Consider the following 20,824-nt stretch of genomic DNA (forward strand, 5'->3'; position numbering starts at 1 on the left):
AGTCGCCCGAGGCTGGAATCGAACCTGGGATCCTGGTGCTGTGAGGCAGCAGTGCTAACCACTGAGCCACTGTTACCTTCACATTTACTGTGTTCAGACCTCTCAGTATTCTGTAAATTTGAATGAGATCCCCATATCTTTCTAAACTCCACTAAGTACATACCTAGGGTCTTTAAATGACAAGCTCTTCATCGCCTGTATCATTCTTTAAACTTCCACTGAAATCTCTAAGGCCAGCACATCCTTCCTTGGGGACAGGGCCCAAAAACTGCTCACAATAGTCCCAATGCAGTCTGACCAGAGCCTTATACAGCTTCAGCAGTACATGCCTGCTCTACTGTTCTAGCCCTCTCAAAACTAGTTTTTAGTATCCAACTAGCATTTAGAATAAGTTTCTTGAATAATACAGAACCCCACAAAATCCAAAAAAAATGACTTGCGAACACAAGTTGGAGAAGAACTTCTAGATTTATCAACAAGTACACTGTTGTCCAGCTGTAGCACGATGATAAGGATGGGGATGAGAACAAGTGAGATTCTCCTCCCTCCATGATAGCTCCCCAAAGGACACTATTAATAATCAGATTTTTATAAAAAATTTATTTTCACATACATTATATCCTTTCCACATTACATACAATGGATCTAGAACACAATTCCTATCGCAAGATTTCAACAGTCACGCATGGAAACAAATCCAATGTTAGATAATACCATATGATCACTGGTCTATCAGGACTCAGTGACAGTGCTTACAGAATGCCATTCTTTCATTTCACTGAGACAGAGGTGAAGAATATTTATGTTGTCAGGTCAGAGCTGGAGCAATCTCAATTGTGTTGATCCTGAGAACAGTCTGAGGTTGCACAATAACTGTAAAAGAATAATAAGGTATGGTTCCACTCAAATGAAGCCTGGTGATAGTGGAAAACTTAATCTCTGGAAAGATTTCTATACATACACAACACACATTTTTTGCACAGATATAAGTTAACATTCTGCATCAAGAATTAGGATTGTAGTGTCAAGACTAGGAAGAGCAAAGAAAACTTGAAAGTTAGAGAATGTGACGATGCTTCTCCTTTAACAAGGTCACTTTGTCCTTGGTATTTTTTGAGAGGGGTTGTAAAGGCTGAGGTGCCACAAATTCTGAACTGGCTACTTTAATAATGGCTAACAGATGCTAAGAGAAAGGGGAGTGGATAGTTCTCCCAGTTCAGGTTTTTTTTTAGTTTTGGGTTAGTTTTTGGCTGGGTTTTCAAAGAAACAGCTCCATACTGATCCCCTCTCTCTAAGTACCTGTGTTTGAATTTATCTTTTTGCCAAGGGGTGTGTTTATGGGATGTTGCAGGAAATCTGAACAGCTCTTTGTTAAGTTGCGTTCTCGTGTCAGTGGGGTTTTCAAATAGTGATGTTAGTCTAAATTTGGTTTTGTTTAAAATGGAGGCATTTGTTCAGCTGCATCGATCCTGGAATATTCACCTTACATCTGCTTAAAACAACTGGAAAAGTTAGGTTCTGAGCCACCAGCCTAGTCCATAGGAAAGAAAAATACATCAAACAAGGGAATCAGTGAGTGAGGATAAATGAATTCAGTAAAAACAAGTACAAAAGTAAAATATAAAAAAAAACTTAGCAATGGCCTATAAAAAAAGGAACAAAATGTTCAGTGGTAAATAGAATGCAAAGTCACATTGAGGTTTACACAAAGGACATTTTAATCACTGTTGCCGCTTTCACACATATGATCAAATGCAGAAAGTGACAAATGATCTATATGTAAAGTTTATCTGGAAGCACCAAGGGATTTTACACTCTTATGTACTAATGAAAGGATAAAAGCAGCAAGATTGAATTCTATACGGTCTTACGCAGAATAATCTTTAAGCAGCACAGATGAGACACTAAATTTGGTAACAATATACTAAAATCAAAACTGTTGTTCAGTTGTAAACACTGAAATCTTGACTTACTCTTTGTTCTGCGGTAACGCTTTCTCCGTTTGAATCTGAAGTTTATTTTAGGCCAAGATTCTGTCTTCTCAATGACAGTTGCTTCCACTCGTACAAGGTCTCGCCTAAGAAGAACAAATTATATTAAACAGCATCTTGAGTAATGTGATATGTCCCCTGCACTTAAGAAGTGAAATACATCAGATTTTGGACCACGACTTGACTCATGAAATCTGAATATTGTGATTAGTTCTTTGAACTAACCAGCAGCCCTAAGCATTTTGAGCCACAGAGAACTTTGTCTATATTTACAGGAGGAAGTAACCATGTATGTAAAGTCTTCAGTACTATTACTTGATGAGCAAAAGTCACATTCAAGTCTGATTGTTGTAGAAATTTCATAGGTGTTGCTATCACTTTTTATGGCAAATGTGTCCAATAGTAAAGCCTTGAGGTGAATCAAAATATGGAATAACATTACAATTCAGAATATTTTTCTGCTACTGATGCGGTCATAAAATGTAAACTTTTTGCCTCTAATGGGCAGAATATTGCCAGTCCCACTGGTATGGGTTTCAAGGCAGCACTGACAGGAATTTGAGAAATGTGTATCAGTTCACTGACTTGACACATTCCTGCCTCTGGCGAACTTGCCAGAGGTGGGTTATCACCTGCAGAGGCTCTCCAGCTCTCAGCAGCAGCTAGCTTATCTGTAGAGATTATTACCCATGTCTTGGCTGACCGGGCATGCCTACGGAACCTTCTCAGTGGCAGAAGGGTCACCTCACTGAGGATCAAATCTGACAAATGCCTACAGGTGGTGGGCCCCAACCTCTTCAGCCAGCCATCTTGTGAAAGTGTTTCTCCTTTTCATGAGTGGCCTCACAGTTGCAGTCACAATTTTGTTTAATTGAATTTACCTTGCCTTAAAGGGGACCTCAAGGTGGAGCTGCTCTCATCTTCTCCCAGAGGCACTGGCTACCAACTCTGGCGGTGGGTCTACAGACTCAGACAGCTGCTAAGCATTTTAATTGGAGAGTGGACCCTCCCTGACAAGTTTGCAGATGTGTACTCTTAACTCAGTGGGATCAGGGCCTGGAAATGGTTCATTATCCAAGGACTCAAACAAATCCACTGGACAGAGTTTTATTCTCTACTTGTAAGGGAATTACTTATCAGAGAAACAGATCTCAACTACAAGGCAAAGATTAGCTGTGAGTTGAGTTTCCCAAATAAGCCAACAATAGCATCAGCTCTTTTACATGCAGAAGAGGAAAATGCCTTTTGGGGACTTAGGGAGAAAACAATTGCAATGTTGAATAAAGTTATTTTATATCAATTTCTACATAAACTATTTAATTTACTTAGCTCTTGCAGACAGTCAAAAGCTAAAAGATACTTTCTGCATGGTAGTTGTAATTTAGCGTATCTTGTTAATTTTTATAAGCGAAATCTTACCCAAGAAGTGGACGACCGATTAGCGTGAAGTCATTCCCACCAACCAGCAGAACCTACAAAAATATACACACATTTTTTTAAAAAAACTGAATAATCTCAACAACACCCTGATAATGCATCTGGTCTTATGGTGATAAGATTAAGATCAGATTTCCAAGGTAAAGATGAAGATACATATCTGATTGGATGAATGTATCCTGTTCCATAAGGTCACTTTCATTCCATACCTTCTCTAATCTGATCCTATCCCCGCAGTCTGCTTCAATGTGATTTTCTATCAAGATCAAGTCCTCATTGGTTACTTTCCATTGCCGACTAGCAAAGTGGACAACTGCAAACAATCTGCCATATGCTCCCATGGAAATCAGAGTCTTTACATTTTGTACAACTTCTGCAAAAAGAGAAAGTTAACTGATAAAACTAACTTATTGGCACCATAGTTTGTAGGTATTGCTTCAGAAATCTTCTCAATATTTGTCAAACGAAAGCAATCTCATGCTAACTTTGGAAACTCTTCACATCAAATTATATCCAATGCTGCTACGGCAGAGTTGTTAATAAGAGATGTCAAGTCTTTTATATGTATCATAAATGCTACAGAGGGAGAATGTTTCAGATTATACCTTAGTTGAAGTGCATACATTATGTGATACACATTCCACTAAGTTGCATAATTACAATTATTACCTATGTGATGGTTTGCCTCTTCTGCAGGATCTGGCAATTTGACTTCAGGCCATGGTGGCTTTGACAATGATGTTACTGCTTCTTTTCTGTTAGATTTAATTTAAAATAAAAAACACTAGTAAATTTAATTAACACATTCTCTCTTATAAATACCACAACTATGAAATTCATGTACTAAGCTACAATACTAGAGCTTTCAAAATGATTTTTCAGTTAAGACAAGTGCCATTCAAAGCCATTTTGTGAGGTATAAATCAATCTTGCAATTAAATCAAGACAAACCTTACTTTTGGAGGAAGGTAAATGCTCTACACACTAGCATTAAACTTACATGGTTCAGTCCTGTCGTCTCAATAATTTGAAGAGATTGCAAGCACTGTGTTACTATGTATGGTTAAAAGAAATTTTTATAACCTGAAGATGAGAGAGACCATATTTACTACTGTTAAAGTCAATTTTGCTTAAAACTTGATTCTAGTTTTTCCAGAGTTCACACCATGTTAATTATTTATTATTTACTGATGATGACTACAGTTCATTCATTTAAAAGAGTGCATGAGAAGCTCTAGATATTTCCATCAAGTCTAGAGATGATCTCCCTGCCAACTGACAAGACTAATGATATGAACTGTCTTTGGAAAAGGAGAAAGTGAGGACTGCAGATGCTGGAGATCAGAGCTGAAAATGTGTTGCTGGAAAAGCGCAGCAGGTCAGGCAGCATCCAAGGAGCAGAAATCGCTGTTTCAGGCATGAGCCCTTCTTCAGGAAACTGTCTTTGGAAAAGACTAACAAGTATGCAGCTCAGTTTAAAATGAAAGTTGTAGCACGCATTGAGAATATTAATTGTTGTGCAGCAACAATAGAGTTTAATGTTTGTGGGGAAAATAATTAGAGACTAAAGAAAATTATCAATGAATTTAAAGATGCCAAGAACAAAAGCACCAGTAGAGGACAATCAAGCAAGTGGCCACAACTGGAGATAAAAGTGGCAAAGTGCTTCAGCAAAACCATTATCATCAGCCATAGAATCAACCGAATCAAAATCCCCAAAAATTAGACAGTAATCCAGACCTCAAGGAGATCTAGCACAAGATTCATTAAAAGGCAGGATTTAGTTCTTTATCAGAAAACAAAAAAAGTGTGCCAACAAAAGGATCATTCGGGAGGCAGAGGGGATCATAGATCGGAGCTTAAGGGATGTAGTAACTCCAAAGATGGCAGATAGATGGGTGACAGTGAGGGGGACTGGGAGGAAGCAGCCAGTGCAGGGACCCCCTGCGGCCCTTCCCCTCAAGAACAAGTATACCGTTTTGGGTACTTGTGGGGGGGACGACTTATCAGGGGTAAGTAACGGGGCTCAGGCCTCTGGCATGGAGCCTGTTCCCGTTACTCAGAAGGGAAGGGTGGAGAAGGAGAAAGTGAGGTCTGCAGATGCTGGAGATCAAAGTTGAAACTTTATTGCTGGAACAGCACAGCAGGTCAGGCAGCATCCAGGGAACAGGAGATTCGACGTTTCGGGCACAGGTCCTTCTTCAGGAATGGTGGAGAAGAGCAGAGCAATAGTAAATGGGGAGTCGATAGTTCGGGGCACAGATAGGCGGTTTTGTGGGAACGAGAGAGACTCACGTTTGGTATGTTGCCTCCCAGGTGCAAGGGTACGTGATGTCTCTGATCGTGTTTTCCGGGTCCTTAAGGGGGAGGGGGAGCAGCCCGAAGTCGTGGTCCACATCGGCACCAATGACATAGGTAGGAGGAGCACTGAGGATGTTAGGCAGGCTTTCAGGGAGCTAGGTTGGAAGCTCAAAGTTAGAACAAACAGAGTTGTTGTCTCTGGTTTGTTACCCGTGCCACGTGATAGAGAGTCGAGGAATAGGGAGAGAGAACAGTTAAATGAGTGGCTACAGGGATGGTGCAGGAGGGAGGGATTCCGGTATTTGGATAACTGGAGTTCTTTCTGGGGAAGGTGGGACCTCTATAAACAGGATGGTCTGCACCTGAACCTGAGGGGCACCAGTATCCTTGGTGGGAGGTTTGCTAGTGCTCTTGGGGGGAGTTTAAACGAACTCTGCAGGGGCATGGGAACCCAGACTGTAGTTTTAGGGTGCAGGACCTGGAGTGTAGGGAGGTTAGGAACATGTCATCAATTTCAAAGGAGGGTGCCTGTAAACAGGAAAGTGGCTTGAAGTGTGTATACTTCAATGCAAGAAGTATACGAAATAAGGTAGGTGAACTTGCAGTGTGGGTTGGTACCTGGGACTTCGATGTTGTGGCTATTACGGAGACATGGGTAGAACAGGGACAGGATTGGCTGTTGCAGATCCCAGGGTTTAAATGTTTTAGTAGGGTCAGAGGTGGGGGTAAAAGAGGGGGAGGTGTGGCATTGCTTGTCAAAGATAGTATTACAGCTGTGGAAAGGACGATGGATGAAGACTCGCCATCTGAGGTAGTTTGGGCTGAGATTAGGAATAGGAAAGGTGAGCTCACCCTGTTAGGAGTTTTTTACAGGCCTCCTAATAGTCCTAGAAACGTAGAAGGATTGCGAGGATGATTCAAGAGAAGAGTGAAAGTAATAGGGTGGTTGTTATGGGGGACTTTAACTTTCCTGATATTGATTGGGAAAGCTATAGCTCAAGTTCGTTAGATGGGTCAGTGTTTGTCCAATGTGTGCAGGAGGGTTTCCTGACACAATATGTAGATAGGCCAACAAGAGGTGAGGCCATACTGGATTTGGTTCTGGGTAATGACCCAGGCCAGGTGTTAGAATTAGAGGTAGGTGAGCACTTTGGGGACAGTGACCACAATTCGGTGACTTTTACTCTCGTGATGGAGAGGGATAAGTGTGCACCACAGGGCAAGAGTTATAGCTGGGGTCAGGGAAATTATGATGCGGTGAGGCATGACTTAGGATGTGTGGCTTGGAAAAGTAAGCTTCAAGGCAAGGGTGTAATTGATATGTGGAGCTTGTTCAAGGAGCAACTATTGAGTGTCCTTGATAAGTATGTACCTGTCAGGCAGGGAGGAAAGGGTCGTGTGAGGGAGCCGTGGTTTAATAAGGAATTGGAATCCCTTGTTAAATGGAAGAGGGCGGCCTATGTAAAGATGAGGCGTGAAGGTTCAATTGGGGCGATTGAGAGTTATAAGGTAGCCAGGAAGGACCTGAAGAGAGAGCTAAGAGCAGCAAGGAAGGGACATGAAAGGTCCTTGGTAGGATTAGGGAAAACCCTAAGGCTTTCTATAGGTATGTCAGGAATAAAAGAATGACTAGGTTAGGAATAGGTCCAGTCAAGGATAGTAGTGGGAAGTTGCGTGTGGAGGCTAAAGAGATTGGGGAGACACTGAATGAATACTTTTCGTCAGTATTCAATCAGGAACAGGACATTGTTGTCAATGTGAATACTGAGTCACAATTAAGTAGAATGGATGGCTTTGAGGTATGTAGAGAAGAGGTGTTGGAAATTCTGGAAAGGGTGAAAATAGATAAGTCCCCTGGGCCTGATGGCATTTATCCTAGGATTCTCTGGGAAGCAAGGGAGGAGATTGCAGAGCCATTGGCCTTGATTTTTATGTCCTCGTTGTCTACAGGAGTAGTGCCAGAAGATTGGAGGCTAGCAAATGTGGTTCCCTTGTTCAAGAAGGGGAGTAGGGATAACCCTAGTAACTATAGGCCGGTGAGTCTCACTTCTGTTGTGGGCAAAATCTTAGAGAGAATTGTAAGGGATAGGATTTATGAACATCTGGATAGGAATAATGTGATCAAGGATAGTCAGCATGGTTTTGTGAAGGGCAGGTCGTGCCTCACAAACCTTATTGAATTCTTTGAGAAGGTGACTAAGGAGGTGGACGAGGGGAAAGCGGTAGATGTGGTGTATATGGATTTTAGTAAGGCGTTTGATAAGGTTCCCCATGGTAGACTACTGCAAAAAATACGGAGGTATGGCATTGAGGGTGAGTTGGAGGTTTGGATTAGGAGTTGGCTGGCTGGAAGAAGACAGAGGGTAGTAGTTGATGGCAAAGGTTCATCTTGGAGTGCCGTCACTAGCGGTGTTCCACAAGGATCTGTTCTGGGACCATTGCTGTTTGTCATTTTTATAAATGACCTGGAGGAGGGGTTAGAAGGTTGGGTGAGCAAGTTTGCGATGATACGAAAGTCGGAGGAGTTGTAGACAGTGAAGAAGGATGTGGCAGGTTACAGCAGGATATAGATAAGCTGCAGAACTGGGCAGAAAGGTGGCAAATGGAGTTCAATGTTGCTAAGTGTGAGGTGATTCACTTTGGTAAGAGTAACAAAAAGATGGGGTACTGGGCTAATGGTCGGATACTTGGTAGTGTGGATGAGCAGAGGGATCTTGGTGTCCATGTACACAGATCTTTGAAAGTTGCCACCCAGGTAAATAGTGCGGTGAAGAAGGCATATGGCGTACTGGCTTTTATTGGTAGAGGAATTGAGTTCCGGAGTACTGAGGTCATATTGCAGTTGTATAAGACAATGGTGCGGCCGCATCTGGAGTATTGTGTGCAGTTTTGGTCGCCATACTATAGGAAGGATGTGGAGGCACTGGAACGGGTCCAGAGGAGGTTTACCAGGATGTTGCCTGGTATGGTAGAAAGATCTTATGAGGAAAGGCTGAGGCACTTGGGGTTGTTTTCATTGGAGAAAAGAAGGTTTAGGGGTGACTTGATAGAGGTGTACAAGATGATTAGGGGTTTAGATAGGGTCGACAGTGAGAATCTTTTTCCACATATGGAGTCAGCTATTACAAGGGGGCATAGCTTTAAATTAAGGGGGGGGTAGGTATAGGACAGATGTTAGGGGTAGGTTCTTTACTCAGCGAGTCGTGAGTTCATGGAATGCCCTGCCAGTAGCAGTGGTGGACTCTCCCTCATTATGGGCATTTAAGCGGGCATTGGATAGGCATATGGAGGATAGTGGGCTAGTGTAGGTTAGGTGGGCTTGGATCGGCGCAACATCGAGGGCCGAAGGGCCTGTACTGCGCTGTATTCTTCTATGTTCTATGTTCTAAAATGGTAAATTTCCATCATCTTGTCAACTGACATCAAGAATGCTTAACCATTGTAGAAATGGATGAAATACCAATGAACTTGATATGCCAGCATACGTGACTTATCGAGATTGGTGACAAAGAACAATGTTGTAAAGGCAACTGGCCCCAAGATGTTCTCATTCACAACTGTCCTATCCTGTATGGCAGATAACATAAAATTAAAGCTGATGGTGACATGGTTTATTGGGAATATCACTGGACTAAGGAACCCAAAGACTTAGGATAAGATAATGTGGGCTGAGTTCAAATTACACCATAGCAGCACGTTGAACTCAAATCCCACTAATTAAAATTCTATCTGGAATAGAAAGCTTGTCTCAGTTATGGTGACTATGAAACCACTGTCAAAACAACCCAATTGATTTAGTAATGCCCTTCGGGCAAGTAAATCTGCTATCTGTACCCAGACTGGTCTACATACAACTCCAGACCTACAGTTATGTGGTTAATCCTTAACTAAACTATGAAATAGCTGAGTAAGTCACTCAGTTCCTGAGCAATGAGGGAGGAGCAACAAATACAAGGCTTGCCAGCTAAGTTCATATCTCACGAATGAATGAAGAAAAATAAAATGCAAAACTCTCCCCAAAGAGAAATGTTAGAAAAGTGCTTTGTCATTATTTATGAGAAAGATGACTGCAAAGAAATGTTGAATTTGAGACCAGGAAAACCATACAAATGTTTGCTCTGCTGAGACATGCTCAGATCCCACCTTGTCAATGATTGTGATGTGAGATGTGGCATTTTTCCTGATGGGCTTACCATTGCTGTTTAGAATGTGTGCATACGTAAAACTCTCAAAGACAATATTTCAAAAATGTAGAGCAATTGGTCAATGGAAACATTCACTCACAGCAGAAATATGCAAGCACCCTCACCAGCAATGCTGTCTCAACGGGTGATGGATGTGTTGAATGAACTTAATCCCAATATTGCCAAAAGAAACATTTCTAAAATGTGGAACATGAAAACCCTTGACAGTATTGGTACTTGTAGATTATTTGCAGAATCATGATGACAAAGTTATTGATATTATTGATAATGAAGAGGAAGAGAAAAGATTCATGTGATGATCTTAACAGGTAGGCTGTTGGGATGAACTGCTCATAAATTCAAATGGTGATCAATGTGAAATACTGAAGTCATTTTATTTTGTTGTAAAGTGTTGAATTAAATGTACTTAGCTCAATGTTATAAAGTAAATAAATAATACAAGAATGAGTTCTTTAGTGTTGTTGCTTTTTAGTTTATTCAATTATGGTGGTCTTTCTGGATCTTTTCACCCATGCAAAAGCCAACCTTTTGGCCTTCAAACTTCTCAAGTAGTAAACTGCAACTGCTTGTGTTACCAGACACTATTGGGAACTTTATTTTTGCACTGTTCTCCTTTGAAGAACTGATATTGACTAGGAATTTGTTAAACAACAAATCACATCATAACTCTTGCTGTTTTGTATGGCAGTTAGATGAGATCTCCTTAACGGCATGACTGAAGGATTAATAAGATGACTGCTCAAAGTGAATGGCAAATACACATTATATCTGTGGCCTAGTGATGATGATATGCAGTATTTTCCAGTTGTGACCACTTTCTCCACTGCTGTCATGTTGATCTTCGATGTTCACTTACTGATTCACTGACCGTGATCATTTTGTCTGTGACCCCACCTCTGTTAAGGTTCATGCATTAGTAATATTATAAGTGCTCTCCAAACACTTCACAGACTGAAGGTGTCAGTAAACGTGTTTCCCAAACAAAACAAAGGAAAAATCAATTCCAAACCAGAGATGAAATCACAAAGCTTGAATAGTTCTCCCAAGCACAGAAATAAGTGACAGCCATAAATTACATTGTCAGTAGGTGGCTTTAGACCCACATGTGCCAGGCCTCTTTGCCATAACTAGATGTTGCAAATAACTTGATGCTTCATTTTATAGTGCTATGTGGAGGTGCCTTGGAATGGTCATTACAATAAATATGCTATATTAAAACAATTGATGTTTTTGTCATAGCCAATTTTGTAATGCACAAGAGGAGAAACTGGTTTTACATTGGGATGAGTTGGTAATCAGATGGTCCAGAGTAGAATGATGATTTTTATTATGCATCAAGCAATGGTCTAAAGTGGACTACCTGGAATGGTGGTGGAAGAAGATTACTTTATAAATGGCAGCTAAAGTAACAATTACCTTGGTTGAAGTACACCGCTTTGAGAATGCTGATGTCTTGCCGCAGACGACAACAAAGACACTGCAAACAGAGAATACTATTTGTTTAACATTGTACAAATCGGTTTTGCTATCATATGCTTTTCTTCTAATGTGAATTGACTATAACCCGAAGAACTTAAATCATTATTTGTAGAATGCAAACTTTCCTTACCTGTGCTGGCTATAATGTGATTCTGGTTGCATTGGTTTAAATGGCGCTGCTATTATGCGATTTTTAGATTAGATCAGATTAGATTCCCTACAGTGTGGAAACAGGCCCTTTGGTCCAATAAGTCCACACTGACCCGCTGAAGAGTAAACCACCCAGACTCATTTCCCTACATTTACCCCTGACTAATGCAACTAACAATATGGGCAATTTAGCATGGCCAATTCACCTGACTTGCACATCTTTTGAAATGTGGGAGGAAACTGGAGCACCCAGAGGAAACTCACGCAGACACAGGGAAACTGTCTGTGTGGAGTTTGCACAGTCGCCTGAGGCCGAAATCAAAATCGGGTCCCTGGTAAGGCAGTAGTGCTAACCACTGAGCCACCGTGCCACGCTTCTTATAACATGAGATTGCATGGAAATGCAACTATCGCATTATATCAGATCACGCTGCATGCTCATAACATATCCATAAATCTAAATCAAACTGCTAATTTTGCAAGTAATTTAAAACCACACATTTTTTAAAAATGTAACATGTTCTGTTCTCATTGCCATTTGGAAGCATTTACACAAAAATTATTAATATTTTTAGGCCCTTCTTTGTTAAAATCCAAATATATACAGTGCCTCATTCAGTCAAATTAAATGTTCAAAGTTTTTTGTTCCTCAAATTAAACAATTTTATTCAGCTGTTTCACTGTTTCTCACTGCTCCTTCATCTAAGGACAAAGCATGAAGGGAATATCTCCCCCTACTTCCACTACTGAGTTATTATTTAATGTATATAGTTACACACAGAACAACCTCAGTAATCTGAACTGAAAATGTGTTGCTGGAAAAGCGCAGCAGGTCAGGCAGCATCCAAGGAGCAGGAAAATTGACGTTTCGGGCATGAGCCCTTCTTCAGGAATGAGGAAAGTGTGTCCAGCAGGCTAAGATAAAAGGTAGGGAGGAGGGGCTTTGGAAATGCGATAGGTGGAAGGAGGTCAAGGTGAGGATGATAGGCCGGAGTGGGGGTGGGGGCGGAGAGGTCAGGAAGAAGACTGCAGGTTAGGAAGGCGGTGCTGAGTTCGAGGGATTTGACTGAGACAAGGTGGGGGGAGGGGAAATGAGGAAACTGGAGAAATCTGAGTTCATCCCTTGTGGTTGGAGGGTTCCTAGGCGGAAGATGAGGCGCTTTTCCTCCAACCGTCGTGTTGCTATGGTCTGCCGATGGAGGGGTCCAAGGACCTGCATGTCCTTGGTGGAGTGGGAAGGGGAGTTGAAGTGTTGAGCTACGGGGTGGTTGGGTTGGTTGGTCCGTGTGTCCCAGAGGTGTTCTCTGAAACGTTCCGCAAGTAGGCGGCCTGTCTCCCCAATATAGAGGCGGCCACATTGGGTGCAGCGGATGCAATAAATGATGTGTGTGGAGGTGCAGGTGAATTTGTGGCGGATATGGAAGGATCCCTTGGGGCCTTGGAGGGAAGTAAGGGGGAAGGTGTGGGCGCAAGTTTTGCATTTCTTGCAGTTGCAGGGGAAGGTGCTAGGAGTGGAAGTTGGGTTGGTGGAGGCTGTGGACCTGACGAGGGAGTCACGGAGGGAGTGGTCTTTTCGGAACGCTGATAGGGGAGGGGAGGGAAATATATCCCTGGTGGTGGGGTCCATTTGGAGGTGGCGGAAATGACGACGGATGATACGATGTATATGGAGGTTGTTGGGGTGGTAGGTGAGGACCAGTGGGGTTCTGTCCAGGTGGCGATTGGAGGGGCGGGGCTCAAGGGTGGAGGAGCGGGAAGTGGAGGAGATGCGGTGGAGGGCATCGTCGATCACGTCTGGGGGGAAATTGCGGTCTTTGAAGAAGGAGGCCATCTGGGTTGTACAGTATCCGAGTTGGAAGATGAGGCGCTCTTCCTCCAACCGTCGTGTTGCTCTGGTCTGGCGATTGAGGAGTCCAAGGATCTGCATGTCCTTGGTGGAGTGGGAGGGGGAGTTGAAGTGTTGAGCCACGGGGTGGTTGGATTGGTTGGTCCGGGTGTCCCAGAGGTGTTCTCTGAAGCGTTCATATCTGCCACAAATTCACCTGCACCTCCACACACATCATTTATTGCATCCACTGCACTCGATGAGGCCTCCTCTATATTGGGGAGACAGGCCGCCTACTTGCGGAACGTTTCAGAAAACACCTCTGGGACACACGGACCAACCACCCCGTGGCTCAACACTTCAACTCCTCCTCCCACTCCACCAAGGACATGCAGGTCCTTGGACTCCTCCATCGCCAGACCATAGCAACACGACGGTTGGAGGAAGAGTGCCTCATCTTCCGCCTAGGAACCCTCCAACCACAAGGGATGAACTCAGATTTCTCCAGTTTCCTCATTTCCCCTCCCCCCACCTTGTCTCAGTCAAATCCCTCGAACTCAGCACCACCTTCCTAACCTGCAATCTTCTTCCTGACCTCTCTGCCCCCACCCCCACTCCGGCCTATCACCCTCACCTTGACCTCCTTCCACCTATCGCATTTCCAACGCCCCTCCCCCAAGTCCCTCCTCACTTCCTTTTATCTTAGCCTGCTGGACACACTTTCCTCATTCCTGAAGAAGGGCTCATGCCCAAAACGTCGATTCTCCTGCTCCTTGGATGCTGCTTGACCTGTGCTTTTCCAGCAACACATTTTCAGCTCTGATCTCCAACATCTGCAGTCCTCACTTTCTCCTCAGTCATCTGAACATCAATTATCTGAATTTCGGATTATCTGACTAAGATCTCAAGGTCCCATAAATGCTTCCTTTGTTTAAGATCAGATCAGTTATCTGAAAGATCAGTTATCCGATCAAAATACTTCCTGCCCATCTTGTTCGGATAATCGAGGTTGTTCTGTATTTTACTAACCATTAAGTGCTAATATTCTACATTTTGTGTAACACTGGCTATTTTACAAAAAAAAGTTTGAACTCAGTTATGAAGTTGAAGGCATGTATTGTACCTTTAAGAGCGTGTAAAAGCTGGCAAGCACCTGCCATGTCACAGTGTGTGCTTGAAAATTTAAAGATGTAACATTTTGGCTGTAACCTAGATACCAGTTGCTTTCACAACAGTTTGAAATTAACCAGTTTAAATTATGATCCAAAATACTGAAATCCAATCAAATTTGAATTTTACTGTTTTGACAACATCAAACCAATGAGATGATCCGATGTTTGGGGTATAAAAAAGTAGGCATTTTGGACAGTCAGCCAGAAAGAGCACCATCTACCACGGTCGGACAGACTGCCTGAAAACACATTCTATCGATGGTACTGTTTTCATATGAAAAGTCTGTGCAGCAGAAGACCGAAGACGACCCAGGGAGATCTACAAAGAGTAAGATTGACACCGGAGATGACAGCCAGTGTCAGGTTTAGAAAATTGAGCTGCTGTAAATTTAATAGGGGCTTTATAGGATCAGTGTATTGTTATAAAATGGGAGGTAGATAACAAATCTTTGTGAAAAGAGGCTGAGAGTTGTAAATAGCTATTGTTTAATGTTCATTTTAGAGTTAAAGAATAAAATTGTTACTACTTCTTTAAATAGTGGAATTTAGGTTGTTCTCTGTCACTCGTACTTTAACAAATTACGAGGCGAGGTGGGCTTTTCTGTGTGTTTGGTTTAATTAGCAGAAGGGTTTAACCACTGTGTCGTAACAAATCCTCTGTTTTGGTCATAAAGAAATAGTGTGCAAAAAGGGAAGTTATGTCATGAGAAAAAAAAACTGATGAAGGACTCAGCTGGAGTATTATGTTTAACTCTGTGCTCCAAACGTTTGAATCTTACTGTTTTAACAACATCAAGCCAATGAGATGATCCGATGTTTGGGGTATAAAAAAGCAGGCATTTTGGACAGTTAGCCAGAAAGAGCACCACCTGCCTTGGTCAGACAAGGAAAGGTTTTAAGGCTGAGGGGAGAGTGTTCAAGGCATTTACTAGAACAATACCAGGGATGAGGAATTTCAGTTATTTGGATAGACTGGAATTGGATTCTGGAATTGTTCTGCTTAAAACAGGGAAAGTTAAGATAAGATTTAATAGAGATGTTCAAAATCATGAATGGATATGGTGAAGTAAATAATGAAAAACTTCACAACGGCAGAAGAGTGTGCATCCAAAGGGCACAAAATTAAAATGATTGACAGAAGAGTTCAAGGCAATGTATTTTTTTTAAGAATGAGTTGAGCTGTGGAACACTGCCTGAAAGGACAGTAGAAATATATTCAATAATATTCTAATCAGAACCAGATAAATACTTAAAATAAAATGCACAAGGCTATGGGAATAAAGCAGGTGAGTAGGATTAAATTGGATAATCTTATCAAAATACTGGCACGGGCACATCAGGCAAATGACTATCATTCTTTTTGATTATTAATATATTTCCACTCTATTACTGACCATTATGCTAAGTATAAACCCACAATTCAAGTTCAGGACATCAAACAAAGTGAACAATCACCACTGAATAGACTTGCCATTATAATGAGGAAAGTAGCCATACTTTGTAGAAAATATAATTGGTTTAAACATACTGTGTTCTCTCAACTACATAGTCACATCCAGAACTGTCCAGGGGAATGTTCTAAAGTAAAGAATATTAACCCAGTGTGGACATTATTAAGCTGGAGAAGATTCAGAAGAGATTTACCAGAATGTTGCCGGGAATGGAGGCTTTGAGTTATAAAGAGAGCCGCGATAAGCTAGGACTTTTACCAAGGAGTTGGGAGGTCATGTTGCGGCTGTACAGGACATTGGTTAGGCCACTGTTGGAATATTGCATGCAATTCTGGTTTCCTTCCTATCGGAAAGATGTTGTGAAACTTGAAAGGGTTCAGAAAAGATTTACAAGGATGTTGCCAGGGTTGGAGGATTTGAGCTATAGGGAGAGGCTGAACAGGCTGGGGTTGTTTTCCCTGGAGCGTCAGAGGCTGAGGGGCGACCTTATAGAGGTTTACAAAATTATGAGGGGCATGGATAGGGTAAATTGGCAAAGTCTTTTCCCTGGGGTCTGGGAGTCCAGAATTAGAGGGCATAGGTTTAGGGTGAGAGGGGAAAGATATAAAAGAGACCCAAGGGGCAACTTTTTCTCGCAGAGGGTGGTACGTGTATGGAATGAGCTGCAAGAGGATGTGGTGGAGGCTGGTACAATTGCAACATTTAAGAGGCATTTGGATGGGTATATGAATAGGAAAGGTTCGGAGGGATATGGGCCGGGTGCTGGCAGGTGGGACTAGATTGGGTTGGGATATCTAGTCGGCATGGATGGGTTGGACCGAAGGGTCTGTTTCCATGCTGTACATCTCTATGACTCTATGATTGCTGCCTAAGAGGTTGAGAGGTAACCATATAGAGTTGGATAAAATAATGAGGGTCATAGATAAGGTGAATAGCAGGTGTCTTTTCCCTCGAGTGGGGGATTTCAAGACTGGAGGCATTTGTTTTAAGGTGAGAGGAGAAATATTTTAAAAACACAAAGGGCATTATCTTTTAGTGGTTCATGTGTGGAATGAACTTCCAGAGGAAGTAGTGGATGCAGATACAGTTACAATGTTTAAAATATATTTGGATAAGTATATAAATAAGGAATGTTTGGAGGGATATGGGCTAAGTGTAGGCATGTGAAACCAGTTTAGTTTGGAATTATGGTCAGCATGGACTGGTTGGATCCGTGCTGTGTGACTGTGTGATGAAATCTCAAAAAAACGTTGATGGCAACTTCCTCTAATACAGAATTACTGTCATTTATGTTCGAGCAGGTGGTGAGCATGAATTTGGGGATTCTGTGTAGCGACTCCATAGCCCAGTAGTAATGTCCCAATTTCTGGCCTGAGTTCAAGTCCCACTTTCGCTGGAGGTGTGTAATAACATCCCTATGTGTAAGTACTGCTCACAGGCCTTTGGCACTGTGGTAGTGTCCCCACCTCTGAACCAGATCAACCTGTTTTCACATGTTTGAAAAGGTTGATTAAAATAATTAAGAACAGACGAACAATGGTGCTCAGGTTTGGAGATGCATGTTTTGATATGTCAGCTGATGGTACAATTAAAAAGGTCAGATCCCAGAATAAAACTTAGTTTGGAGAATCACAGCGTCTGCACCAGCTCTTCAAATAGGCATCATAAGCTAAAGCCAATCTCCTGACTTTTTTCCCCCATATGGCTTGCGCAACATTTCTATCCAAATAATCACCCAGCCCACTACTGTGTCCTCATAATCCAAAATTTATCATTGCTAATTCACCTTGCTTATACTACCCTGACAATTTACAGGTCAAGTTAGCCTGGCCAATCCACCTAACCTGCACATCCTTGGGACTCTGGGAGGAAACTGAAGCACTTGATGGAAATCAATGCAGACTCTGGGAGAACGTTTAAACTCCACACAGTCACCCGAGGGCGGAATCAAACCTGGGTCCCTCGTGCTGTGAGGCAGCAGTGCTAACCACTGAGCTATCATGCCACCCTCAGCCTCACAGAAGACACCCAGGGCCCAGCCAGCATCCCTTGGTCCTGGAGTGTGATTGTAGATACTGCAATACATCAAAGGAGGGGGATCATCAGCTGGATGCTTTACTGCTGGAGGCTCTGCACCTAAATGCAGATAGCATTCAAAACAAACCGATGTAATGATAGCACAAATAGAAATAATTAAGCATGATCATATGGCCTCACAGAAACATGGATGTTGGATGACATCAAGTGGGACCTGAATACCAAAGGATACATAACATTTAGGAAGGACAGGAGCAAGGAAAATGTGGAAATAAGGCTCTGTTAATTAATTAGCACTATAGATAGGGATAACCCAAGATCGAGAAACCATGATGTAGAAGTGGTTTGGGTAGAGATGAGAAATGATAAGGCAAGAAGTCATTTGTTGGAGTTGTGCATAGGCCCCACCACAGAACCACATTGTAAAATTGAGTGAAAACAAAGAAATCATGGGAACTTGTCAGAAAGGCAAGTTGGTAATCAGGATAAAATTAAATGTGCAAAGGCAGTGCAGATGCGGAGTTTGTGGAATATTTTCAGAATAGTTTTCTAAAACTGCAATTCTGGAGCCATCCAGAGAACAGACTATATTGAACCTGGGATTGTGAAATTAGTTGGGATTAATTAATTACTTCATGGGAAGCCATTCCCCTCCATCCAGACAGCAATGACCATAGTATGACTGCATTCTACACTCAGAGTGAGGGAGAGAAGAGGGGGATGCATGACTATAATTTTAAACTTAAAGAAGGGTAATTATGAGGTCACAAAAGCAGTGATAGCTAAAGTGTATTGGTAAATTAGGTTAAGAGATAGAGATGTTGGGGCAGACACATTAAGGGGATAGAATCAAAGAATCCCTACATACAGAAAGAGGCCATTCAGCCCAATGAGTCAACAGCTACTCTCCCAATTGAAGCATACTTGAGAATACACACATATCAATCCTTGAGTGGGTGGGAAGCTTACTGCACACCATGTCATTCATTCAAAAAGATAAAATATTGCAGTACTTCCCAGACAATTGGACAATCGGTGAATAACTGGGAGATTGGATTACTCTAATGCTTCTACTATCATGAGCAAAATGATTTCCCTTAATCTCACCATCTACTTATACTCAGAGGCCTATCTCCTGCCAGCTCCAGAGGAGCAGATACTAATGACAAAACACTTCAACATGGCATTTACACTTTTTTTATGTCCTCCAGCCGTTCCCCTTCCTTTTAGAGTCATAGAGATATTCATCACGGAAACAGACCCTTTGGTCCAACTCATCCATGCTCACCAGATACCCTAACTTAATCTAATCCCATTTACCAGCACTTGGCCCATATCCGTCTAAACCCTTCCTATTCATATACCCATCCAGATGCCTTTTGGATGTTGTAATTGTACCAGCCTCCATCACTTTATCTGGCAGCTTATTCCATGCACGTACCACCCTCTTTGTGATAAGTTACCCCTTGATCTCTTTTATATCTTTCCCCTTTCACTCTAAACATATGCCCTCTAGTTCAGGACTCCCCCACCCCAGGGAAAGGATCCTGTCTGTTTACCCTAATCATGCCCCTCATGATTTTAAAATGTATTTTTTTTAGAAAGCTTTTTACCAGCTCTACCATGACCCGGCTGCACATTTGCAGTATTGCTTTTCCATGTTCTCAGCCAGACAGCTCACGCTCCACAGAAGACCCTCCAGCACCTTGGAAAAGTGAGTTTTGAGAAGATTTGTAGCTCAGGTTGAGGTTCTGGATGTAGGTTCGCTCGCTGAGCTGGAAGGTTCATTTAATCACCATACATGATGTTACTTAGTATGGTGACAAAACATCCGAAAATGAACCTTCTGCTCAGCGAGCAAACCTACATCCAGAACCTCAACCTGAGCTACAAATCTTCTCAAAACTCGCTTTTCCAAGGTGCTGGGGGGGGGTCTTCTGTGGAGCGTGAGCTGTCTGGCTGAGAACATGGAGGAATACCCTTTTGGCCTGGGTGCTTCCTCATATATCTTCAGCACAGCACCGTCCATGAGAGAGAGTACAGTCACCTCCACAAACAGTCAGCCAAGCCCTCGTCCAGGTTTTGCAACTTGGATGGATCTAAATGGCTCCTTGGGACATCCCAACTGCTTCCCACCCACTCCCGGTGTTTATTTAGGACAGGAGCACCCCCACCCCAATACATAAGGCCTGGCTCTGACTCCCAGCACCTCACCTTCTGGGGTTGACTGTCCTCCCCCCCACCCCATGACACGCCCGCCTGGGGGGGGGGGGGGGGGGTGTATGTGAGAGAGAGAGAGAGAGAGAGAGAGACGGCTCTTACCGGCAGCTCGGACTCGGCTCCAACTGCCGAGGAACCGCGCGCAGCTCGACGCCATCTCCCCGGCTCCGGGCGGAAGGGGAAAGTGGACGGACCGGAAGGTGGGCGCGGGGGAGGAGAGAGAGCGGCGGACCGGACGTTGGAGGGTGGGGGCCTGGTAAGTGAGGCTGGGCTTTTAGTGTGGGATGGGTACATGTGAATGTGTGGTACAGACTATATCTTATTGATGTGCTCCTCCTGAATGTACTGTCACCTGTACTTCCATGGCACTCAGTTTTGTTTTGGGCACAGAAGGAGCGCATTCTATTCCTTGTTACCTCTTCCCCTATCCGAACTTCCCTCAAAGTGTAGCCCCTAACCTTTAAGTGCCCCTCATTTCCCTTCCCTTCTGGAAATATTGTTCCCAGCCTGTGTCACTCCGCCCCCCCGCTCCCCCAAAAGGCAATAATTCGTTATG

General features: G+C 42.8%; 2 protein-coding genes across 2 annotated transcripts in view; one reads left to right on the forward strand and one right to left on the reverse strand.

The window, feature by feature from the left end:
* Positions 1 to 580: 580 nt before the first annotated feature.
* On the reverse strand, positions 581 to 20,447 carry mrpl21 (mitochondrial ribosomal protein L21). The gene is made up of 7 exons (XM_043706169.2): positions 20,371 to 20,447; positions 11,351 to 11,411; positions 4,098 to 4,183; positions 3,638 to 3,801; positions 3,411 to 3,463; positions 1,974 to 2,077; positions 581 to 873 (listed from the first exon to the last, which is right to left on the reverse strand). The coding sequence occupies exons 1-7, from the start codon at positions 20,423 to 20,425 to the stop codon at positions 809 to 811; spliced, it is 588 nt and encodes a 195-aa protein (XP_043562104.1). The 5' UTR covers positions 20,426 to 20,447; the 3' UTR covers positions 581 to 808.
* Positions 20,448 to 20,506: 59 nt separating this feature from the next.
* ighmbp2 (immunoglobulin mu DNA binding protein 2) overlaps positions 20,507 to 20,824 on the forward strand; it is a 79,714-nt gene continuing 79,396 nt past the window's right edge. Inside the window, exon 1 of the mRNA XM_043706168.2 lies at positions 20,507 to 20,524. The gene's annotated coding sequence lies outside the window, so the exon portion shown is untranslated. The remainder of the gene's footprint in view (positions 20,525 to 20,824) is intronic.

Source organism: Chiloscyllium plagiosum, unplaced genomic scaffold (assembly GCF_037043375.1).
Source record: "Chiloscyllium plagiosum isolate Xiang-an unplaced genomic scaffold, Cpla_swu_hap1 HiC_scaffold_18, whole genome shotgun sequence".
Classification (NCBI taxonomy): Eukaryota; Metazoa; Chordata; class Chondrichthyes; order Orectolobiformes; family Hemiscylliidae; genus Chiloscyllium; species Chiloscyllium plagiosum.